This window comes from Microtus oregoni, unplaced genomic scaffold, assembly GCF_018167655.1.
Source record: "Microtus oregoni isolate MIOR12 unplaced genomic scaffold, Mior012 000005F_ref0000423, whole genome shotgun sequence".
Classification (NCBI taxonomy): Eukaryota; Metazoa; Chordata; class Mammalia; order Rodentia; family Cricetidae; genus Microtus; species Microtus oregoni.
The window spans coordinates 17,962,800-17,988,293 of NW_024543064.1; the positions used below are offsets into that span (position 1 = coordinate 17,962,800).

Below are 25,494 nucleotides of genomic sequence, written 5' to 3' on the forward strand. Positions count from 1 at the left end.
TAGAAAATGTTTTGGTCCCGCCCCCCCCCCCCCCCCCCCCAGCAGGTAGGTTAAAAGAAACTGTAACAAACAAGAGGCTTTTGCAAGGGATTGTCAGGACTCTCTGACCTGCGGAGTGCTTACCGGTGGGGGAAGGCCAAGCACTACCACAGAGACGTCACTAAGGAGCCTTTTAGAGGAACGCTCCAAGGCCACACAGGATGTGGCTCACTCAGTTTGTGGAGCAGCTCTGGTAAAGCCTTCTAACCTAGCCCACTGTCAGTTTCCCACAGTCTCCATGACCCAAGCCCTAGGCCAAGACCTCACTTCCCATCTGACCTCTGTCTGGACACTGATCTGCAATTGCACACCTCAGCAGAGACCCCAAAAGGTCTCCTGGAGCCCCCTGCCCTCCTATGAGGAATGTGGGGTCCGAGAGTGGCAGGATCCTGCTGACATCACACCAGTAGAGGCGGGGCTTTCAGATACACAGTACCTCATCTCTCAGACTTCGTTTTAAAACGCATGACGAAGCCACTTTTTCTTTGGCTTCTAGGCTGTTTTCTTCTTATAAACATGTAGGGAGCAGAGCTGCGGGTTGGGTTGGGAGTCAAGACCTGGGACACAGCTCGGCTGGACCGAGGGAGCCTACTGAGCAGGGATGTTGGCCATCCCATTGCTTCCCACGGTGAGCCTTTCTGCTCCCACCTCTCTGCCCCTGAGAACCAAGCTGTCCCTTCAGGCTGGAATGTGCTGGGAGGTGTTGAGGCCATCCTCACTTTAGGGACCTGCCACCAGGGATGGGTCTGCTCTGGAGCTTGATATCTTTAGGGGAAGCTAGAACTGGCCAAGGATCACTTGCCTAGGGTAATGGGGGAAGTCAAGTCTGGGATTGTGGGGGTGTGTCCTGGGTCCTTCATCTCAGGGGTTGGGGTTTCCAGTTGACTTGATGGGTACGAATGCAGAGTGAGGGCTGGTCCCCGGGTGCAGGGTGAGAGAGAGGAAGTATGGATATCTCCGAGCCTGGGCTTCTCTTGCCAGCAAAGGCCTCCTTCCTCATGGACAGGGGTAGCCTCTGACTCAGGAGATAATCCTAGGCATGGCTGGAGAAAACAGAGGTGGGTCTGGGCTGGGGCAGTGTCCTGGGGGAGGTCCTCACATTCTCTGTTCAAACTTGTTGGACAGAGCTCTGGGAGCCATTGCTAGCTCTGGCCCCTGGGACCAGGCCAAAGTCTGTTTCTTCTTGTAGCCTGGAGCTGGAGGGCCAGTCCTGGTGGCCCGCGAGTCCCCAGGGTGCTGCTCAGTAGGGCCGCCACACGGCCTCGTCCATACGGCCCGGCGTGGTCAGGGCCGTGGGCGAGTTGCTGTGGCTGCCATCGGCCTCCACGCCATCAGCCTGACCCAGGCTGGGGTTCATGAGGTTGCCCGCGGACACCGAGGCGCCGCTGGGGCAGGAGGTCAGCATGCGGGTGGGCGAGCGCTCGCCACCGCCCGCAGCCGCCATGGAGAACTGGTAGGAGCCGGAGGAGGCACCGTAGAAGAGGTGGTAGGGCGCGGGGTTGGCCTGAAAGGGCCCGCTCTGGCTCTGAGGGGCCCCGGGATAGGGCGGCGGGAGGTAGGTGTGGTGGAAGCGGCTGCTGGCTGGCATGCCCGCCACGCTCAGGCTGCCCAGGCTGGTGCCCGACGGCGTGGCGCTGTAGGGGAAGGCGGCAGACATGGCGCCCGGGTAGTGCATCCTGGGGTCCGGGAAGCGGCTCTCCGTGAGGCTTTGCAGCGTAGAGAATGAGCGGTCAAACTGGCGTGGGTCCGAGAAGGGGTTCAGGTCTGAGGAGCCTAGGGATAGCAAGAGGGGGTGTCAGGTTCGCAGGCCATGATCACCGTGGGTCCTCTGCCACTGTGGGGTAACCCTCCTGGGGACCCTTTCCTCTGCCTGAGCTGGGCTGTGCAGGACCCTGCTCTGGGACCTCTTGTGAGATCTAGGTGAGTGGAACTCTAGGCCAAAGCAGAGGGGACAAAAGGGGACAGCCCTTCGTCGCCCTATGTGTCCTTCCCAGCCTGCTAGGACATGCACTAGATAGGGCTCCCCACAAGCTCACTCTGGAGAGCTGGCAAGACCAAGCGTGTGAATAGGGTCTCCAGGGCCCAGCAAGACCGGAAGCTGAAAGAGGAGGAAACTGAGGCAGAGATAGAGAAAGGCTGATTGTCCCCCTCATGCACAGAAAGTACTGGAATGCTCCAGAAGGTCTCTTCTCCGTTGGGGCCACTGTGTGTGTGTGTGTGTGTGTGTGTGTGTGTGTGTGTGCGTGCGCGCATGCATGTATGTATGTATGTACGTATGATAAACAGCACCTGCCTGTAAACTGCACAGTCAAGAGGGTCAAGGCATCAGATGATGGTCAGAACAGTTCTCAGCAGGACAGTGAGACAGACATGTCACTTTTGATCTTGGGAGCAGCCATGGGCTAAGTAACAGAGCCTAGGCAGCAGCATTCAAACATCCCCGTGCCCTCTGGAGGGGCACACCTGTAGATTGGGGTCCTGGTTGGGGGAGGTGGGCTCTGCTGGTCCTCATCCCCACTTCCTGAGTCTATGTCTTCTAAGTCTGCCCTGCAGGCTGAAGCTACCTGTTAGTCACACAACTCCACACACGAAACCCTCACCACCTCCGCAGCTAAGAGAAACACTTGCGGGTCCAGACCCCAGGCTGGTTAGTATGCAGTCAGAGCCGGCACAGCAATGCCAGGGGTCTGAATTTCTCAGTGGGCTCTAAGAGGGGATGTGGCAACTGTATACCTACTTCTATAATCACAGGTCCCCGATCCCAGCATTCCCATGGGCTTTGGGAACAAACCTAACGCCACTGGTGGGAAAACAGGGACCCAGCAAGGGAGAGGCATGCGGGTCACACAGCACACTGTTCTGAGCCCCAACACTGCCTGCTGGGCACTGCCTCTTTGTGGAGGCAGCAGGACTTTCCATGGGGCCTCTGGAGCCGTCCACTCTTCCTGGCTTTGATTCTCATTCCCTGTGTGTCCTCTGTCAAATCACTTAATCTCTCCGCGCATCAATTTCCTGGGGACCTGGATCAAATTTGTTAATCCACTTAAAACGCCGAGAACTGAGCCAGGTCTGGCATCCCGTGCTGCTCTCTCTGATCGTGGCGGCCGCCGTCACACCTCTTGCTGTGGGTACCCAGACGTGGCCGGTTTGGGTCCCCAATAAGGTGAAACCCTGACCTGGGGCCTTCCTCATACCCTGACAGGGAACAGTCCCCAGAACCTTGGCCCGCCAAGCCTCAGCCCGTTGTCTCCCCCATCATGAATGGAAGACCAGGGGAGGTCTATCTCTGGGCCAGCAGGATCTGGGTGGGCCCCCTGGCCAAGACCAGCTGTGTCTGGGGATGCAGGCTCAAGGGCTCCTGATTCCTGGGTTCTGCCAAAGGCATTAGGTGACCTCAGGTGTCTGCTACCCCTTGGGTCTCCATGCACCAGCATCTCAGGCTGTGGAGCATCACAACGGGCTGCCCTTGGCTCCAGGTGGGGAGACAGGACAAGGGTCAGGCAGCTGAGGCTTTCTGACATGAAAACCGAGGGCTCTCTGTCTGCTTAGTCTGCCTTGAGGTCTGGGAGGTCGAGGTGCCTGATGCCCATCTACATGCTGGTGTCCCGTGGAGGGGACGTTCTAAGATGAGAGGACACCGGACACTGACGCCCGCTCTCAGGGACCTCACTTCTCCAAGCAGACCGAACAAGACTTGCGATGGGACAGTGGGACCGAGGCCCTGCAGCAGAGGGACTGGGATGTGTGGAGAGGCCACTGACCCCTCCTTCCTCTCTCCTTGTTGCTCCCGCGTCTCCTCCAGAGTGGTGGGGAAGTACCTGCCCTAGGTGCCCCCTCAGATCCTCAGCCTCAGCCTCACAGCCCCAAGAAATCTGAGCTGCCGGGTCCACTGTCAGACAGCCAACCCAGCAGCAGGAGGAAAGGTTCATTTTCTCCAAATTGCCCCAGCTGCTACATGTAGCTGAATGAGCCCTTTGAGCTGTGAGAAGCCCCCATTGTGGGCATCTGCGGCAATCTCCCCCCTTCCCCATCTTGGCACTGCCTGCAGTAACCAAAGCTAGGGGTCAAAGCGATTAACCGGCACCAAGGAAAGTGGTGAGGTATCCTGGGGGGCTTCTGGGACCTAGTCCCACCAGGACGGAGGACCAGAGAGTGTGACTCTTCATATCTGAGCCTGCCAAAGCCACTCTGATGGAGACCTCTTTTTACTTTATGGATGAGCACACTAAGTAAGGCTCAGAGAAGTTAGGTTACTGGCCCAAGATCACACAGCCAATGCACGCGAGCTAGAACTGCCTAGGTGGACCTGATAATGAAGTCCATGCTTCTTTCCTGTGGTGGGTATCCAGGACCCTCTCCTGAACCCCAGAAGGCCAGCTGGAGCTAACATGGGGCTGAGGAGTCCTCTATCAGGATGCAACAAGAGAAGGACTGGCCCTCTATGCCACATTGGCTGGGTGAGGCCCAGGGCTGTTGAGAGGCTGAGTCTGGCTCCAGGGAGCATGGAGTCCAAAGACCATACCCTCTCCCTGTGGCAGGGCAGCCATGTGCTCTTCCCTCACAGGAACTGGTGCACAGGAAGTACTGTCCAGTACTATTGACTCGAGGTGTTCCTGGCTGGACTCCATCCATCTCTTCCAGGCCAGACTCTGTAGGAGCTGGCCTGTGGAGCTGGGGCAAGGACAAACTCCTGGACAGGGCTGGGCATGGGGTAGAGGCAGGGCACTTACTGAGGCCAGAAATGAACCTCAAAGGCCCAGGGCTCAAAAGCTGAATCTCAAAATCACAAGCCCATGGGTTTAGGCAAGCTGGGCGTAAGGCCTTTCCTTACCTTGAGCCAGCTTCCTGGCTCACCAAGGGATGATGCCACGCCCCTGATACTGTCTCATGCCTAGGACACATGGTTAATGTCCTCATGGAAAGACCAATGTGGAGAAGGACATAAGGTAAGGAGGGCAGAGATGAGCCAGCACACAGCCCACTCTGGCCCTCATGGCCAGTCCCTTCTCAGGCCTCTAACCTAGGGACAGGCCAAGGGAGACACTGAACTTGGTCACCAGATGGCTACATGGCCCAAGGGTGGCACAACCCTCTTCAGTTTCAATTCACTCATCTGCCACATTGCCCCTGAGCCAACGCTGGTGAGCTGAAGGGACAGGTACTGCACAGGGCAGCAGCCAGCTCTCAGGCCTCGGTGGCTTGGACTAACAGAACTCAGGGAGATCTGCTTGCGGCCTAGCCTCCTCAGCGAGGCCGTGGGGACAGAGCCCAGTCCTAGAGTTCTCTATTCGTGCGACCATGGGTGGAGAGACCGGATGAGGAGGTGCTGGCACCCCATGCCACAGTTTCAGGTGTGAATAGCACCCGGTGCCAGGAAGGGATATCTCCAACCTGCTGGGTGGTGGTGGTGGCGCACACCTTTAATCTCAGCACTCGGGAGGCAGAGGCAGACGGATCCCTCTGAGTTCGAGGCCAGCCTGGTCTACAGAGGTAGTTCTGGATAGCCAGGGCTATACAAAGAAGCCCTGTCTCAAGGGAAGAAGGAAATGAGATATCCCCATGGTATCTCCCCTCACCACGAGAAGGCTGAGGTAGTGGGAGTATGCGCAAAGTGGGGACCCGGTGGCTATGGCTCTATGCCCACCACGGGATTACCCTCATGTCTCTAGGGAATAGTAAGTTTCAGAGGGAGGAATGGTCACCACATCTCATGCTCATCCCAGGGCCAGGCACCTGGTCGTGCAAACTGCAAACTGCCCCAGCTGTCCACCGAGATCTTCCCCAAGGACTTCACATCCTGGCTCCCTTTCCACAGCCCGGCCTGATCCCCACAGAGCTTTGCTGTTCTGTACCTTGGATTGGGGTCTGGGCTTGACTGCTGAAATGGCTCGTGGTGCTGAGCGAGCTCCGGGGGCTGGGGGTGCTGGGCGTTACACGCATGCGCAGGTCTCCGAAGCGGTCGGGGAAGGCCTTGGTCTGATCTTCTATCTTCTGCCGGTGCCCTGTGGAGCACGGGGAGCCCATTAGCCACTGCAATGCCTTGCCCTGTTGGGAACTTCTCCCTGGAGTCTAATTTGGGCCTCCGTGGAACTCTCTGATTTTTCTGAACAAAACAGAGATTGTGGCTACGTGCCTCCTCAGGCTGTCTGATCTCGCCTCAGAATGGTTATTTTTACATTACCCGGGAGCTCTGACTGGGACAGCAGGCTGTGGTGGTAAGCTATGAACCACCTAAACCTCCCCAGCATGGTCTGACAGAAAAGGATACCGAGGCAGCAACAGGCCTAGAAGAATTACTTGGGCAGGTGTTGCCAAGGAGTCAGGAGGAGGTGTGATACTCCCCTCATCCCGACCATGCAGATCCCAATATGCTACATCATGAAAAGTTTGCCTGAATCTTTGGGTCTGGACTGACACGGACTTTTCTTGATTGACATAAAGCTGAGTGGGACGAGAGGGTCTTTCACTGTTCTACCTGAGGCTGGACAAGTGAGTCCAGGGCTTTGGCAATGACCGCTGACCCCTGCTGGGACGAGGGACCTGAGGAGGCTGTGAAAAGAACCCGATTCCTGACTTTGAAAGTGAAGCATAAAGATGCTAGGCCTCATGGATCTCAGCGCTCCCACCCATGCCTGCCCCAGGTCCAAGTGGACTCGGGAGAGCCCAGGAACGAGCAGGGGGTCCAGGAAGGCAGGCCGCTATAGCCAGGGAACCCTGCTGTCCTCTCATAAGACACCAGCTGAGGCCAGCGGGATGGTGGGCAGCAGCTGTCGCAACCCCACGGCTCTAGGAAAGGAAGAGGAGAGCGTGCTCTGAGGCACCTGGAGCGGGTGCTGCAGACTCCGGTGCCTGGGGACCTGGAGGTCGGGCAAGCCTGTGATGAGACAGGTGGGTGGCTGCGGACTGGACCGAAAGCTTCTGCCTCACTGAGGATGACTGACTGGCATCATGGTGCCACCGTGTGGTTTCTGGCTCAGTAGAAGTGCCAGAACCCAGCTCTGAGGCTACTGGCGATGGCAGGGATGTGTGGATGAGCTGGGGACAATAAATTCCAAGACATCTCAACAGGCAGGAAGCCCACCGGATAGATGGGAGGTTGTGGGTTGGCTGGATGGCAGCTTGGGTGCGAGGAAATGGGTGTCTCAGTCAACCGCAAGCTCCAAGGCAGCCAGTGGGGCCAAACAAATGCTGGTGTAAAACCTCAGGCCTGCCATTGTCGTCACTGGTGAGCAAAGGACCTGGTTCTGAGTCACAGTGAACTGTGTGTTTGTAACTGCTCCTGTGACCAGCGGAAGGAGAGGGGGCTTGGGGACAGTCTGGGTTCAAGGACGGACCTAAACAGGTGCAACATGGGTCTCACCCATCACACCTCCCTCCCCTTGGGCTACAGTGTCGTTATCACAGTGACCACAGGGAAGGCCGATGGCACAGCAGGACACCGAGGCCAGGGTGATGACCAGAAGACAGCCCAGATCCCTAACTCAAGACCCCTTGTTCCTTCTCTGCTGTTTCCCCTTGGAGCTCCCATGGGTCAGTGGGGACACTGGAAGACAGGATGGCACAGGACTGCTTCCTGTGGCTGTGCAGGACTAGAGGCAGACACTGCCAGGGAAGAGGCAGACACTGCCAGGGAAGAGGCAGAGGGGAGCCTGGTGACCCCACGTGGCTAGGGCGCCAGAAAGTCTCAGAGCCCGGAGGCTGAGGCCCTCATGCTGGGAACAGAACTGAAAGGAAGTGCCTGGCCTGTGCCCGGGGAGGAGGACCACAGAAAAACCCTTTTATTCCTTTTCCCACAGTGAGAGCAGGGAGCTGTCTGGTTCCCTCAGTCACTTGGGTCTTGCCCTTCTGTGCCTCAGTCACTGTCTTCCCCCACACCCACTGCACAGCCTGTTCACCTAAGTCCCCTCCTTTGCAGAGTTACTAACTTAAAACCACAAGAAGTTAGCATTGGTCATATTGGCCTCAAGTTGCCAGTAGAAAGAGAGGCACCCCTGAACAGCTCTGGCCTCCTGCTGCTACTGGCTTGTCCTCTCTCAAACCCTCTGCCCTGAGAGCATGACAGCCTCTACCGGAAAGGCTCCCTATCCTTTGGGTCCAGCCTAAGAGCCCTGTGAACAGCCCCGTAACAGCTAAGAGCAGAAGAAATTGGAGCCTGTTGGGCCCAGGGAGCTTTCTCTGCAGCAGGCTTAGGAGGCACACCAGCCGCTGGCCTGTGTGGCCTCATCAGGGAGAACCGCCATGCCCCCACTGTACAGGTGGGAAAGGGCGAGGCTGGGAGGAGCCACTGACAGGCTGACAACTCACAGGAGACAACTGGTCACCTCTTATCCCCAGAGCCCATCTCCGGAAGGGGCAAGGCTGTGAAGCTCAGGGTGTGACATGGTGTTAGGGCCCAGCCCCGACTGCACTTTGTGGGGGGGGACATGAGCAGAGGGACACGACAGGCGTCTTGGTTACTTTTCTGTTTCTGAGATAAAACACTATGACCAAAAGCATCTTGGGAAGGAAAGGGTTTCCGTCATCTTCCATCACTGAGGAACAAGCCAGGAAGCAGCGCTCCTCGGCCACCTCTGAGTCTGCTCCTGCTTTCAGGTTCCTGCGTTGAATTCCTGCCCTGACTTCCCTCAGTGAGGGAGTGTGACCGGGAACTGGAAGATGAAGTCACTCGTAACCCCTTGCTTGTGGCTGGGATGTTACATTACAGCAACAAAAATCCTAACTAGGACTCAGGGTCTCAGTGGAGCCCTGACGGGTTCTGCCTTGCTTTGAAACTCAGGGTTGAGTGCCAATCACACAGCTACCGCAGCCCAAGTTGCTTTCCTCTGGGCCTCAGTTTCCGTATCTGTAGAGTGGCTGTCACCCTCCCCCGGGGTGGGTAGATCTGCCTGGTGAAAGTAGAGTCCCTCATGGGGAGGAGGGCACTGGGGAAGGACCCTTGACTTGTGGGTCTGGCTTGCACTGCCTGCCAGCCTCCTGCTGGGGGTCTTCGATCACAGATCTCAGCTAGCCCAACCCAGGGCCAGTAGCCCCAGGCCCACTGTAGGCAGCCATCATCCGATGGTGGCTCCTGGAAAGTTTGCTGATGTTGGGCCTCCATGGTTTCTTCTGTAAAATGGGGGGAAAAGCTTAGAGCCTCCCCTACACTCTTGGGGGAAGTAGGGTCTGAATACACAGCCCACAGACTCCGATCTTCAGGGGAGGTGTCAGTCCCCCGCTTTGACCTGACTCCCACTCCTGGGTCACCAACTCCCATGCTACAGAGCCAAGCCATTATCCAACCTCACAGGCAGGTGACCCAGATCAAAGCCCCTGGACTGGGAGACTCCCCAGGGACACACTATGTAGTCCAGCTGGGACTCCCTTACTGTCCCCCAACCAGGCCAGCATGGGTTCCTCCACCTGCCAGACTCCTGGTGCATCCGCCAGGGTTAGCCCCAGCCTTCAGCTGGCAGGGCAAGAGGCTGGGGTTCCTATGCCTGGTGCACCACACATACAACTTCAAGGCCACAGCTCTCTGGTAGGCTCCCTTGCTCCCACCCCCACCCCCAGCTTCACAGTGGAAAAGGAGAAGGCACCAGGCCAAGGTCACAAGGTGATAGAAAACCTGGAATGAGCTGCCTAGCCCACAGAGTTCCTCTGACAGAGGAGAGCGGGGCTCTGGCTGGCAGGAGGCCAACTCCATGTCTGGCCTCAGTGAGGCAGGAGGTAGGATGCTGGGAGAGGCAAAGTCGGGCAGGGCCCCGGGAACAAGGTGAGCTCAGCCGCCAGGCCCTGCGCTGGCTCAGCGCTTCCTAACAGCCGCTCTGCAGCCTGCTACTCCCCAACCCACACACAGCAGCCACTGTGCGCCTGCTGCGGAGCTTGCTCTGCGGCCTGTGGGGAGATTTACACCGGACTCGGATCAGCCGCTGGGATGGCAGGCGGGTGCCGGACCTGGGGTGGTCTGCTGTGAATTGGCCCCCTGTGAGCAGATGAAAACCAGTGGTGGCGGGGCAGGGAAGCCGCCTGGCGGAGGGCCAGTGGCAGGGAGGTAGCTCCCGCCCAGGGCTGCAACTGGGGCTTCCAGGCCTGGGCCTGATTAGGGGAGCTGGGAGGTCTGAGGTTAACCCTTTCTCTTCTGCTGGGCAGGTTCTTAAGGATCTGCCAGACTTTAGTGGGTGTTCCCAGGCTCTGGGGAGCCGGAGGTACTGAATGACCAGGTGTGGTTCTCTAGACCTTTCAGCTTCCCCGCACCTGAAGCCCAGGGTGACACCACGCGTCAGTCTTCTCCAAAGCCCACGTCTGACACTGCGTCATTTTCCCTGCCCATACCAGGTCCTAAGAGGCCACACTACTATTAGTCCACTTCCTTCAGGACTGAACCTCACCAGGAGACCCCCAACACCTGCCTCCTGCAACTGCCCACCCTCTGCCTACTCCAGCCTCCTCCCAGCTTTGCTGGAAATGAACACCTACTTACTTAGCTTATTCCTGAATGGTTGTGTGGGCATCCTCAGGGCCAGGGGCAAGTGATTGACAAGCACAAGAAAAGAAGCCTGGCACAGTGGAACGTGCAGACCAGTGTGCAGGCACAACTCTGGCATGGAAGCAGCTGTGCAAAGGCCCCGAGGCAGGACTGCACCTGGGAGACCAGCAGCTGGAGTGGCGTGAGTTGGGGAAGAGAGGGCAGGAGAGGAAGGCAGAGTCTCCACCAGATTTGGCCATGGTCACTGTAAAACCTGCTTCCCCTTCTCTCCTCTGGAATGTGAGGCCCAGGAGGGTGGGAACCAGAAGGTGGGGTTCAGGGTGGTGTCCCCTGCACATGGAACAGTGCTGGAGGGATGCCAGGTGCCCGGGAAACTATTTGTGGGAATTGCTTTGTGTGCATTTAGGGGAAGAGACACTTCCAGGCCATGCCCTCAGCTTCTGGGAGGTGAGAAAGCTGGGTCCCACACTGTAGGTACCAGCACCTGCTGAGCCTGGCAGAGGAGGCTAGTTGTTCCCAAACTGTGGTCACCACCAGTGTGGTCAGGCCCTGCATCACCTCCCATCCTGATGTTGAATCCAGTTCAGCAACCTGCATTTGAACCAGTCCCCAGCGACTGGGAGGGATGCATCAGAAACCCGAGGCCACACAGGCAGGAAGCCACTGAGCCAGCCTCAGCCCCAGCTGGCCACCCGGCTGCAGGCTGGGCACGCTCTGCAAGGCACCAGAGGGGAACGACCTGGCCACAGAAACCACAGCTGGGCCTCAGGGATGCAGACTCCTGGATTCGGGGCCAGCCCCACCTACCCACAGAGGCTCTGACCTCACGGGGGTCCCAGAGCCAGCTGACCAGGGGGAAAGTACAGAAATCTAAGAGCCAGGAGGCTGGTCAGATCTCAGAGGGTTGTGACATTTCCTGTGGGTCAACACTGAAAAGTCAGGAACTGCAAAATCCCTCTAAATCCCACTCAACCTGGGCCTCCTGGGCCTCCAGGAGACCCACTTGGAGTCTGGAGATGCTATGGTCACCTCAGGCAGTGGTGCTACCTCCCCATGGTGAGGGATGTTGCAGAGGGTTGGCTCATGCAAAGACTGCAGGGGGCTGTGAGAGAGGATCACTTGGTGGCCAGCAGCTGTGTGTGTTTGGGGGCGGGGCGTCTTCACTCTCCTACATAGGGAAACTGAGTCCAACAAAGAGGAAGGATAAACATATTGAGACTAGAGGCTAGGTATTGCAGTCCTGATTTCTGGGTCAGGTCGGCCATGGGCAGGAGTAAGTATGTCCCAAGGATGGGGTATCCTGGTGAAAGGCCACTCCCCTCTGCTCTGTGGCAAAAGGAGCTATTAAGCAGGCCCAGAGAGGGATAATATGTGTTCAAGGGCACACGGCAATCCCAGCCTCTGACCCCAGCTACCTCTTCCTGTTTTGTCCCCCTCCCAGCCACCTTATTACAGAAAGGGCCAGCTAAGGTGTGGGGTTGAGGAACCAGGAGAAGGTAGGCAGGGGACTCATAGGACCCCCTGGGCAGGCTGAGCCACATCCTCATCCACAGGCCTCAGGAAGCACTGGGCTAGCAGATGAACAGAGGGGACGCTGGGGACACTTGGGACCTCTCCATCCTGCCCCTAACTAACTCCCAGACCCACTGGTGGCCCTAAGTGCTGCGTCTTCATGCTGAGCCCACTCTGGGGAGATGGCCCCTTTAATGGGGCTCCAGCAGCTACCCTGCTACCCTGCTGCTCCTGAGGGAGGAGGGCTATCTGCTGATGGCGCTGATGGTAGGAGTACAGGGGAAGAACCAGACATGGGGGCCCATGAAGCCTTTCTATCCTCCAAAGCCCTCCGCTATGTACACACCACCACTGAGCTGCAGGCTCGCGGGGAGGGGGAGTGTAGATCAGCACCCTTAACAGAGAAGGTGCTCAGTGCCTGTCTCCTGGCCATAGAGTCGCCTGCTTGTGCAAACCCATTCTTCAGACAAGAAAAATGAGCCTGGAAGTGGCCTGTCTAAGACCTACAGTTAAGGACATGGAGGAGGTGACCCTGAGGCAAAGAGACTTCCCGAAGGCCAAAGGTCCATTTCTGGGCCCCTCCCAAGAGCTACCTGAGGGAAGTCAAGCTTGCCTCCAAGGCTTGACCGGCACTCACCAGTGTGAATGCAAGCCACACTCTTTTGAGTCTCCTGGGCCCTAAGCAGAGGTCCCAGGGCCTGCTCTCCTGTTACAAGCCCTACCAGCCTGAGGTGAAGCCTGAGGCAGGAGCAGAACCCCCCTGGCATAGGTCAAGGTCCCCACGAACACCCAGCCATCAGGCCTGGGCCATCACCTCCCTGGCACAGGGACACCCTTTGTCTCAGGTGTCATGAGGAGACCCTGAAGAAACTGCAAATTCCACCTCCCGCTGCAGACACTACTCTGATGGACCGAGATGCCCTGGATGCAGTCGGGGCTCAGTATATACTGCAAACTCCAAGTGCACTCCTTTTCTCGTCTCTGTGGATCCCGGGCTCAGTGTGGCTGGACCCTGAAGATCCAGTGGTTTCAGAAGCCGGGTGGCTTCATGGCACAAGGGAGCAGCTTTAGTCTGGGAGGCTGTTACCCTATATTTCTCATCAGTGCAGAGTCAACTAAGACATAGAGAAAACTGGCCTAATCCCCGCCCTAAATGCACCCCCATGGTTCCATCCCTCTTCCAGGCCATCCTTAGAGAGCTCTGCTCTCTTGGCCTCCTTGCTGACCCTTCAGAGCCTGGGCTGAGCCAGTTAAAGACAGCTCTGAGCGAGACACAAAGTTATAGTCCAACCTCTGCCACCCTTCCCCCTGGACTCTTTGCCCTGGCCAGGGCTCCGTGGCACTTACGTCGGGGCTCTCGGGGTCCATCCACGGTGACCTTGATGGCTCGGTGGTAGGTGGCCACTTGGGTAGGGTTGGTGAACACGGTGATTGTGAGCGTGAAACTTTTCCCTGGGGAAATCAAGGCAGGAGTTTGATGCCAGACACGTTCACTGCCCCCCAGTCTCCCACCTGCATTCTGCTGCCACAGTCCCTGACTTTAAACACAAAGAGAGGGAAGGGGGAGTTTCGCTCAAGCTGCTGGGCTCGGCATTCCAGGCCTCAGGAGGCATGCCTCCCCCCCCCCCCCCCACCACCACACACCATGTCCTACCACACACTGCCCTCCTGGCTTCTCTCCCTTCTGTGTGACTATATTTTTGTGATAATCTTTCTGTTTAGGGACTCATACCATTTTGAGGTAAAGATCACAAATGGGTGTGTGTGTTTTCCTGAAAATAATTAGTGATCTTTATAGAAAAAAATGAGAACACAAAACATATTTGAAAGAGAAGAAACCCCGCCCCCAGTTCCACTAGCGGAGATAACCGCCAGCATCATTTGGGGTTTTCTCTTCCACCCCCTGGGTGTGGGCACGCATATTTACACAGTTGCTGTGGCACTAAAATCGATAGCTTTTTTTTTCCCGTTTTATCTTTTGTTTGTTTTGAGACAGGGTTTCTTTATGTAACTCTGGCTGTCTTGGAACTTGATGTGTAGACCAGGCTGGCCTCTAACTCACAAAGATCCTCCTGCATCTGCCTCCCAAGTACTGTACTGGGACCTATCTTTTTTTTTTTCAATTAAAAATTATTTATTTTATTTGTCTGAGTGTTCTGCCTGCATCTATGTATGTATGTATGTATGTATATATGTATGTATGTATATGCACCCTGTGTGTGACCTGGCCCCCACAGAGGCCAGAACAGGGTTTCAGATCCCTGGGAAACATATTTACAGACTGTCGTGAACCATCATGTAGGTGCTGGGAATTGAACCCAGGTCCTCTGCAAGACCAGCCAGTGCTCTAACCGCTGAGCAACCTCTCTAGTCCTGTCTTGTTTTCTTTCCCCGCGACAGCATTACAAGTTCTCCATAAAATGGCTGCTAACTATTCCCCTGGTGGAAGTCTCCGTTTTGATTGGTTCACCTCCTGATGTCGTTGATTATTTCTTGCTGCTGTGTGCAGCCAGAGCTCCAGGAGGACCGACCTGAGAGCTGTAGACATGACTGTTATTTCCAGAACCCTGTTCTATTTTTAGATAGACGTTTGGCTCCAACGTCTCCATTCAAAATTCCTGAGAGGGGAAAAATCTTTTAAAATAATACTTTTTTTTCTTTCTTTTTTAAAAATCTTTACCATTTAAAATAAAATGGAAGTGACCTTCCATGTGTCAAAATCTCTGTCTGCATCTCTGCCTTCCTCCCAGAGAGTCTCAAGAAATGTCGAGCGAATAGGCCACTTCAGGGGATGAGTTGTGAGGACCAATCTTGGCTCTCTGGGGACACATACCTCATCATGAGCGATGTGAGGCCATACGTCACCCGAGTGCCACTGGCTCGTGTCTATCGTGAGGAAGATCTCGAATTGCTCTTGATTTTGTTTGCCTTTCTTTCCTTTATTACTGAGACTGAAACTTTGTGTCTGGCCACTATCCATCACCAGAATCTGGCACACATCACCACCTCCTAGTCTTGATACTTTCCCATTGGGGCTTGAGGACCTTTGACAGTCTCTCCATCTGACGCTTGTCCATAGCTCTGGGCTGTCTGGGTGAAGGCCACCACACTCCGATTTCTAAATTCAGCCCTTTCTCACCCTGCCTTCTCTTTCTCGGTGTTAGACAGGTCTTCCCAGGCAGGGAACAGATGAAGGTGTATTTGCAAGGTATTCTGCCGCGAAGGCTCTGTCTGGCCCACCGCAAGGTCTAAGGTGAGGGGATGTCAAAGGGCAAGCCTATTTTTTCTTTTTAAAGCAACTTAGTCATTCTGTCACTTTGTATGCTGAGCTGTGTCCAAAGCTTTGTTGTGCCTTGCGTGTCTCGCCAAGGACTAGGCCAGCACCGTTACGGTTTAAGATGAGACTGGGCTGAAGGGGGGAACTCCACAGATACCCAAGCCCGACTTCCCCTTGACCTGCTTTGCTTCTCTGGATCTAACTGTCAACCCGAGTTAGAAGCTCGGGAACTCCCCGTGGGCAGCCCAAGTCCAAGCATTTGTGCTTCTTTGGAGTGGCCCCCCAGTGGCCCCAGCAGCCTGCTGGAGACAGGTCTCGCTAATGGTGCCCCAAGGAGTGGGTTAGTTTCCACAGCCCTGCTGTGCAAGAGGGCAGAAGCCATCTTAATGTTCTCTTTGCTCAAGGGAAAATTCTAGCCCCGGAAACAGGAGACGTCTGAGCACGGCTAAGGCAGGCAGGCGGGCCAGCTGAGCCTCGGAACCCAAGGGCTTCTGGGATTCGGGAGAATGCAGTTGGAGCACCCTGGGAAATAGCTCCCTCACTGAAGAGGGTCTCCAGGCGGGCAGCAGAGGTCAGAATGGATCCATCCTTGGACATTTGATTAGGAAAGCCAGCTTGGCTCTCACCCTCAGACCAGAGCCCATTTGCTTCATTTCTGGAAAGAGAAACTGCAGTCTAGGGAAACACAGGGCAGGTGGCCGCAGATTCTTTTCCACTTGCCTTGGGGACACTCCTCTCTCTGCCATTTCTCTCCTATACTCCTCCTCCCAATCAAGGGGGCACTAAGGGGAAGCAGGTCTGGCTCTTTGACCTCATTGCTTCTGGGGTCACAGTGAAGGTGGGGTGGGCTGATACCTGGAGCCCTAGCTGCCAGGACTCCTGACTCAGAGGATTAAATCTGTATTGGAGAGTCACCTTCTCAACGAGGGCTTTCCCTCGCCACTTTATTTAAAGCTGACATTTCAGAGGCCATGGGGTGTGACTCCGTGGTAGAAGGTTTGTCTAGAATGCTTCAGGCCCTGAGTTCCATCCCCAGGGCCCAAAACCCCAAACAAACAAAGTGGACATTTTCAGTTTGGCCTCTGTGGTTGACCCTTCTTAGCATAGATCGGGCCAGGGATCTGGGATAGAAAAATTTGCAATAGTATTGTCCCCAACCCCTAACTGGAAGAGCCTCTCTCAAGCCAGAGCGCAAGCCACAAGCCACACAAGTTTAATGAGCGGTACCTTGACCTTGCTACCAACAAGCTACACAGACATTCAGAGATCACGCGACAGTCCTTACAGATTTTTCCGAACACCTGCCCCCCGCCGCCCAATGCTCATCATAAAGTCAGTATTATGGTCAGCATCAGACCCGTGCCTAGAACTCACTATGAAATCTGTTCCACAGAGTGGCAACATACCACAAACCCCCTCCCCAGCAGCCATTCCCCTCTGTAGCCCCATGCACCTCCTGCCCTGAAACCCTTGCAAAGTTCCCTTCAGAATCCATGTTCGAGCTGACCACCTCTCCCTCTCCATAATGCTAAATTCACGGGAGCCAGAGGTGTTCCGCTATTGCCCCCAGTCCCCAGCATGCCACCAGGTGTGTGGTAGAGAATGCATTAACTATTTTAAATGCAGCAGTTTCCCCGATGCAAAGACTGCGGATCACAGAGGGGCCATGCTCGGTCAGCTCACACAGTATCCAGGCAGGACCCAGAATCTGCTGCAGTTGCTCCCTGCCCCCAGCCCCGCAAACACCCACCACTCCCCTCCCATCCTGCCCCCAGGGAGCAAACCACATGCCACCCCTGAGGTCACCAACAGACCTCAACAGTTAGTTCCTTGCCTTCTCAGCTACCCACAGAGAGGAAAGGGAATCAGGACATCGGGGTTGGGGTCTAGGAGCCTGAGAAACCTTGAGAAGCATGGGTGGGTGGGGCCAACTGCCCCCAGTACCCAATTCTCCCCCTGGTGGTGCACGGTGTGAGCATCTCTCTTTCGGAACAGGAAGCTGAGAGGAAGATGGAGGAGGTGGGTGGCAGTACAGGAGCCCAGTAACCATGCAATGGGGCCAGGCCACAAGGCCAGGAGTTGCAGTCCAGGAACTGGAGAGCTGGCCCTAGCTGGAGAGCAGAAGGCTGGGCTGTTCCGGGTGCATGAAACACACGTCGCTTTCTGCAGTCCTCACAATCAGCTATCGCAAGAGGGTCAGGAAGCACGAGTGGGACAAGCCCCGCCCATAGGAGCTGCCTGGACTCTGGGGACCGCGCCTCAGCTCTGCAGCCTCTCAGCTTCTGCGAGACACCTGACCTTGTCTACTGGTCCCATCAGCCTGCACCTGCGGCTCCTCATACCCAGGCTGCTTCTTAGCCAGTCAATGACAGATCCCTAGGCCAGTGGTTACTTTGCCTCCTAGAAGACAAGCTGGGGACTGGCCATGGCGATGGGCTAATAGGGCACCAGTCCTAGAGGTGGGCGCCTGCGCGCTAGAGTTCATGCACACGTGGACTGGTGTGTGTGTGTGTGTGTGTGTGTGTGAGCACACACAAGCCCAGTACTGTACAGGGCCACAAAGAATTAATTTTTCCTAAGAAGGAAAAAATGTGCTAAAAAAACAAAAAACAAAAAAACTACTCCCTGAGCCATGAACCTACGTCAGTTTTACCTAAATTAAAGCAAATTCGGGGATTCTTTTAATAACTACTGGATTTTTCAGAGGATGGGGTCTTGTTTTGTTTTTAGCTGGGGACCGTGGATGGGGCTCAGTGTAAGATCACTGAGCTAGCACGAGTTAGAGTCAGGCTTTGATACCTAGCAAACACAAAACAACCCCCCCCCCCCCGCAAAAGCAAAACCAAACAAAACACTGTTCAGAGAATTTTCCCATCTACCGCAAGTCCTGGCACAGACCGACAGCTAGGCCACGGTCACGCTTTGAGTCCTGTCACCCCGACGTCAGGGGCTTCTTTGAAGGACGCCCTGCCCATGTTTAAGGGGCGTGGTCTCACGGGGTATTTACATATTCAAATCTGTATCTGCCGCGAATGATTTTTATTTTCTTTTCCTCTCAGTTGTGGAGCGACAGAGGCTGTCCCTGGACTGAACGGCCCCTGAAGGAAGCTAAAGTGCAGATTACAAAGCATTTAGGGCAAGGAGGGAGGGCTGCAGCTGGAGAGGGGGGCTGCCTGGCTTGCTCGCCGCCGCAGTTTGGTTCACACCTGCAGCCCGGTGAGAGGGCCAGGGGGCCGATGCATGCAGGGTGCTAGTGCTAGCCTGGCTTTTACGGAAAGTGACCTTTCTGGGATTCAGACAAAATCAGGAATTAAAAAAAAAAACACCAAAATGCACAGAAATTTTTATCTAGGATTCTTAGTTCTGGCAGACATCAAAGGATGAGGGAAAACTCTTGGGTTGTCTCTCCTGGCCCAAAGTGGCCCAGGTTCTCCGTGTCAGAGGAATGTTCTCAAGAGGGAATTTCCCAGCTGTTGGGACAGGCATGACAGAGGCGTGGCCACCTGCACCCTGGACCTCAACACAGCCCTCCTCACATCAGCGCCTCCATCTCTCCCACTCAACAGTGCACACCTTCTGGGTTTCCCCCACCCCCGGCCAAACCACACTGCAATCAGAGAATCAGAGAGTGTGGCAGTGCTCAAAGGGACCTCAAAGGCTCTCCCAGTGCCAACCATCTAAAGAACAAAATCTCTACCGTGTACCCAACTCTCAGGACCTGAGAACTCCTTCATCCACCCCATATCTCATTAAAATGGGCCATCATCACCCACCCATTTCACAGATAAAGAAACGGAGGCACAGAGAGGTTAGGTCAATTCCCTAATGCTATCCAGGAAGTCCTTTGCTGGTTTGGAACTCAGGCTGGAAGAGCAGGAGCCAAGAGCACTCGGTCCAGAGTTCCACTGGCATTGGGATGTCTATGGGGCTTCCTCCTCCCTTCTCGGAACCACTGGGGCTGGCAAGGAGACGTTGAGCTTCTATCCCAGACCCAGCCTCCAAAGGTCCCAGATCATGCAAGTCAGTGGCACCCTAGAAACATCTCTCTCCCCGAGGGGCCTTCGGGGTCTGTGGGTGGCAAGATTCACTAAGAAATCTTCCGTGGGCTAGGTGTGGCAGCACACCCCTGCAATCCTAGCACCCAGGAGGCCGAGGCAGTGCTGAAAACCTGCCGTTAATCTGGACTCCGTAACAGGTTCCAGGGCAGCCTATAGTGCCGCAAGACTGTTTCAAAATGAGGCAAAAATACGTCTTAGTAGGTAGAGAGGCCATCGTACATCAGAGAAGCATCACCCTTTAATTTTCCTGTCACTTCCCCGGAGAGGGAGCAGAATGATGGCAGAGGGGAGCCCAGAGTGCTTAGTGCCTTGTGGGGCTCCCAGAATGCTTCGCTTTCTACCAACTTGTCTAGGGACAGGCGCTCTAATGTGCCCCCTCACCTGGGCCCTGTACCAGAGACGGTCCACTCAGGCAGGGACAGGGCTCCGATTAAGTTGCAAAGGGTTCAGGGACTGGGGATGACAAAAGGGGCTTGGGGACTAATTAGGAGCAGCAACGAGAGCTTAATTCATAAAAGCAAACATTTTCCATCCATCAACCTGCAGCCAGTTAAGGGCTACGTTTGAAAGAAATCTGTGCATGGGGAAGGGAGCCAACAGGAACAGGAAATGTTCAAAAGAATGTAAACTATTTCAGTTTCATAAAAAGTAACAAGTAAACAGTTATTACATGCAAATAACGCTCTGGTTTTAATTAATGCTGAAAAGTCAAAAAATATGTTTGACATTTGTATGTATATACCGCACGGCTGCAGCGGGCAAAATGGTGCCCAGATGCCCAGTGGGAGCAGGCTGCCGGCTCCCAGGGAACGCCAACCTTGAGAAGGTCTTGTTTATTGGTGTTGAAAAGTACCATTTTGCCCCAGCCTTGGCAGCTGGGAGCCAGCTCACTTCCTAACCCTGGAGGGCTCACAGAGCTTCAGAGGAAGGTGACTGCCTAGCCACTTCAAGGCTCAGCCACTTCTCAGCAGCCTTAAAGCCGCAGATCCTCCTATCCTCAGGGCATGGGAACTAGAAGGGCTCCTCCACCCCAGAGTTACATGATGACGGGTTTCGGGTCCCAGCGCCTCCCACTCAACAGCCCCTGGCGGCAGCCACTGTGGCGTCTGGTCCTGCCTTCTTGCCACTACCGGGGTGGGTCAGACTGACAGGGCAGCCACCAGCGTGATCCCGGAGCTGGAATGATAGCCTCCAAACTTCTCTTTCCAACATTCACCGTTCCAATCTGAATTTTCCTTGAGGAATCCCAGAGCTCTCCAGAGACCACGGGGACTCTTGCCCCTGAGGCGAGTGACTGGGGTGCCTAGGCCCCAACCAAAAGACACCCACACCCTGTTTGAACTTGTGCTCATAGGGCCTTCTTCCAGCATCTTTTGGGAGGTCAGGGGTGCTAATGGGATAAGGCAGCAGCGCTAGAGGCTTTTAGGAGTTGCTAAACCCTGGAACCTGGGAGAAAACTACTAGTAAGAGACCATACACATAGCCACATAAAAGGGCTAACCTGACAGCACTGGGCTTGCAGATCTACGTCCATCCTCCGACCGACCGGGGCTCTTGCTGAGACCCAGCTGCCTCCCTCAATTCCAGTCCCTACCTTTGTCATCCCAGGGTCCCTCCAGCTCACCTCGCCCGCTCCGGCCCACGAAGCGAAGGTCGTTGAACCTGGCCACTTGGTTCTTCATGACAGCGGAAGCATTGCGTAGCTCAGCGGAGTAATTCTCATCATTGCCGGCCATCACTGTCACCACCGTCCCATCAGGCACGTCCCCCAGTGCCACCACCTGAGGAAATCGGCAGGAAAGAGGACAGCTGAGAAAGGCCAAGAGGAGGAGTGCACCCAGCAGCTCCCCTAGGTCCGGGGCTCACGGAAGCTTTCTCGGAGGCTGCCGTTAGAACAGGCCAAAATGGTGTACACCCTTCTCCTATATGGATGAATTTTCTACCCTCCCTACCTAAATGAGCCCCAAGAAACCATCCCTTTACTATTATTATTATTAAATTTAGTCTAAGCTAGAGCTGTCAATCAGCAAGGTCACTGCTAAGGGCGGGGCGCTAAAGAAGACTAGAGCTCCTAGCAAAAGAATCAGCAATGATAACAACGGGGGTACTCCTTGCTCTCGGTTAATGCATCGCCCTTTGGGGTACGAAATTTGGCCCGGCCATGTGACCAAGGCGTAGTTAAATAGCCTCAGTGGAGTCTGGATTCGTTATGTAGAGAAAATGCAAAATGCGATCCAGAAAACCCCCGTTTTGATGGCTTCCCGGGTACCTGCTGGGAACTGCTGGATGGGTGGGTGTAGCTGCCCCTCCTCCCCACCCAAGGCACACCAAGAGGCAGATGCCTTTTGAACCAGACTTTAAACAGAGTCACAGCCATTTAAACGTGGCTGCCGTGTGCAGGGGCTGGGGATCCAGATGGTAAAGATTTCAAGGAGAAAATGTTTGGGGTCTGATTAAAAAGGCCAGATTTCCTGTCAACATCCTGTCTTCTTTTAATTTCAAAGATTCCTTTTAAGCTCCAAGTGACAGTAAAACCTCCGATCTGACGATTACAGTCACACGGGCCTCCTCCCGCTCCTCCCCCTCCTCCTCGGGAGATTTCCCCCACTGGTATTTTAAGATGTCACCCGGGAGACCTCAAAGAGATCTCTATAGTTCTCTCTCTCTCTCTCTCTCTCTCTCTCTCTCTCTCTCTCTCTTCAATTTGAAGTCTTAATGGGAGCAAGGAGGGCCTCAGCTGTCAGCAGCCGGCGATTCCAGCCACCTAGGGCACCACTACCTCCTCAAGCCGCTGGCCCTTCCTGCCCTGCCCTTTCTCGCGGCAGCTGTGAGAGGTTTAGGGGAAAACCAAGGCGTTTTCGTTTCATCTGGCTGTCCCCTTTAAAAAAAAATAAAAAGAAAGAAAGAAGAGAAGAAAATGAAACACTTGGCTATCCCTGGCATAGATGGGGGAAAAAAACCTCTCTGAACGACTCAGGGCTACCAGAATGGAGTCCTAAGCCTGTCATTCGGGATGCAGACTTCTGCGGGAGGCAGCACTTTAGGGACCCACGCTCCAGGATCGGCCTATGGTCGCCCCGTGCAAAATTGCAGCTGCCCGAGGTGGAGAGTGTGGGAAGGAAGTGTTTCTGCGGCAGCGCAGGAGGCGCGGCGCCGCGGGGTAGGCCAGGCCCTCCTCGCCCTCTGCACCCCACACCTCCCGGTCCTCGCCCAGCTCTGCTGATTCTCTTCCCGGTTAGACTGTGCCCGAAGAATCTGGAAGCTCCAATCATCTCGTTTCCACGTCGCCATACTACGCAGGGCCCTGCCAAGGCCAGGTGGAGAGGTTTGGCCCCTCCAAGCTGTCGGTGCATCCGAGAGGGAGCTCCCCAAGTCCCCGCGTTCTGTGGCTGTGAGGCCGCGGTGCACCGATCTCTACTCGGGGTCCCCGGTAACGGTAACTGGTTCCTGCAGCAGGAGCGGCAGGAGGACTACCCTCGCCCATTTCTCCTGGCCGCCCTCCTGTATCGTCCCTGACTTCGGCACACCATATATTTCTGGACCCGGGGCTCTTGCAGAGGGACACCCAGGTTCCCTCCACGTCCTTCCAGGCCTGGGTTCCTGCAGCGTGGGTGACCAGGCACTCCTGCGTCCTACTGTCTGGGTGCTCCCCTTTCCTCCCAACCTGGTGTCCCCACGTCCTCTGGGTTCTGGGCTCTTATAGCGGGATCGTCTGGGGTCCAGCAGAATATTTCCGGATCTGGGGCCCTGCAGCAGGGGTGCCTGGGCACCCCCGTGTCCTGCCAGCTATCATCTCCCTTTATGTCCTCCCAGCCCAATGCTTCCCATGCCCTCTCCAACCTGGGTTCCCACAATGGGGGCGCCCAGGTTCCTCCATGTCCTCCCGGTCCGCCCCCCCCCCCCCCCCCCCGCACTCACCTTGAAGGCGACTGGCAGAGTCTTGTTGCAGCGCCAATGCGAAGGCAGAACGGAGCAGAGGAAGTTGGGGCTGTCGGTGCGCACAAGCTCTCCCGCGTGGTCGGCCAGCACGTCCACCATTGAGCGCACCTCGGGCCGGGTGCGGCCGCCGGGGCCCGCGGCAGCCTGCGCGCTCAGCGCGCCGCTGTTCTCGCCCATCTTTCCGCCGCCGCAGGGGAAGGCCGTGGAGGGGGGAGTGAAGCGGCGGCTGGTGCTCGGGTCTACGGGAATACGCATACCGCAGCCGTCAGGGCGCGGGCGGCCGTAGCCGCGGAAAGCAGGAGGCGGGAAGGCGGCGGCTCGGGGCCCGGCCAGCGCGGGGGGCGGCGCCGGAGGGGGGGGGGGACGCCCCGACGGTCGGCCGCGCGCCCGCTAGTCCCGCATCCCGCGCGCGCGGCCGCCCCACGGACTCGGCGGCCGCGGCCCCAGCCCGGATCCTAGAGAATCGAGTGTCGGCGTCGCGGCCGCCGCGCGCGGGGTTAGTACCCCGGGCCGTGGGGCGGGGCCGCGCGAGCGACGCGGGGCGCAACCAATCGCAGCCCCCAGGCTCGGGGTTCGCCCGGCAGGATCGGGCGTCTGGGGCCCGCGCGAGCCTAGCAGGGGCCAGGCCCCGCCCCGAAAGGTCTAGACACCCGCGTCCCTGCAGCCTCGCGGGAGCCGCGGTCCCCCGGAGTCGGGAGCAGTCGCAGCAACCTGGGCAGAAATCGGTTTCCAGCGTTCTGACTGCTCCTCGGGCCCCCCCTCCCTCGGGTCACAGCCTGGCTGCTCCAGCTCTGGCCACCGCAGCCCGGAACCTGCACCCTCAGCTGGTCGCTGCGGTGACACCCAAGGCTGGTTCCTCACTCCCTCTACCCCACAACAATTTTGATCCTAGAGCTTCCACCCTACGCGAGATTCCACGTTCCCCAGCTCCGCACGGCCTTGGCCCTCTGTAGCCTCTGTGTCAACATTCAAGGCAAACAGAATGGGGGTTCCCACACGGATCGACAGTGGGTTGGGGTCAACCACCCTGCTCCTGTCCAATCAAAACTAGTTTCAGGATCTCATAAGCCTCTCCGTCGTGGCGGCCCGCGGCTCTTTGAAAAATACAGCAGGGCCTGCATCATGTGTGCTTTTTGGTGTCACCTCCCCTCCCCCTTATGCATGCACCTTTCCGTGACGTGGAAAGGGACACAGGTCTGTGGCAGGAAGAAAGCTGTCAGTGACTTGGAGAGGGGCCGGACTGATTTCTCCCTGTGGGTAGAAAGGGGTCTTCCTAGGGCAGAGCCATCGTCTTCTTGGCCCCAGTGCGCCAAGGGGCTCTGTAGGAAACTGGTCCCAGGGTCTGCACTGTTACTCATGCCTGGTGGCCCAGCCATTCCTGGGGTACGCAATGCCAGCAAAGCTTCCTTCTCCCGGCTCCTAGGCCTGGCATGGGTGCACAGACGCACAACTATAGGGCTACAGAGGAGAGGAGAGCCTGACGAAGCCCACAGTCACTGGGTGCCGCCCCCTCCCCAGGTGCACTCCTGGGACTGCTGAACGAATGCCTGTGTTTCTCTAGGTTCTTTGGAAATTCGACTGCATTTTCGTTGCCAGCAGCGGTGGACGTGTCTCTAACGACCAATTCCAAGCCCCAAGAGCGACGCTACCTAGGATCCAAAGGCAGCGGCATCAAGACTTCATCCTGGAGCCCAGTTTAGCACACTCCATTTTGTTAAAAACGAAATCAGGCCCTGGGTGCACGACAGTGGGAACGAGCTCTGTCCCCTAATCCGAGGAACACCCGAATTGTCCCGCCCTGCTCTCTGGGCCTCAAGCCAGCGCCCCAGGCTATCGAGGAAGCGAGGGATAGTGAGGGTCCCTTGCTGGACATTTTAGTGAACTAGTGACTCCGAGTCGCCCATCACTAGACCGAAGTCCTTGCGCAACGACCTCAGGACCAGAGGAACTCCTGGAAGCCTGGCTATGGTACAAGTGCCCTCAGGGGCCTCCCCTGGAAAGGGACCACTGCTTGCCACCAGGTAGGGATCATACCCACGACGAGGCACCTACTTTGCCCTCGAATGACTGCGGGCCATGACCATGACATGGGATCCTCAGTGGTGTGTAAATTCGATTTCTCCAGTCGTTTCCAGTTTGCATCTGCCCCGTTTATTAGCCCCTCCGCAGGATTTCTCTTTATGTCCCTACAGCGAGTTAACAAA

General features: G+C 56.3%; 1 protein-coding gene across 1 annotated transcript; it reads right to left on the reverse strand.

The window, feature by feature from the left end:
- Positions 1-55: 55 nt before the first annotated feature.
- On the reverse strand, positions 56-23,716 carry Runx3 (RUNX family transcription factor 3). Its single transcript, XM_041652502.1, has 5 exons — positions 23,270-23,716; positions 20,976-21,132; positions 13,364-13,468; positions 5,892-6,041; positions 56-1,812 (listed from the first exon to the last, which is right to left on the reverse strand). Exons 1-5 carry the CDS (start codon positions 23,543-23,545, stop codon positions 1,280-1,282), a joined length of 1,221 nt encoding a protein of 406 aa, XP_041508436.1. The 5' UTR covers positions 23,546-23,716; the 3' UTR covers positions 56-1,279.
- Between the last annotated feature and the right edge of the window lie 1,778 nt (positions 23,717-25,494).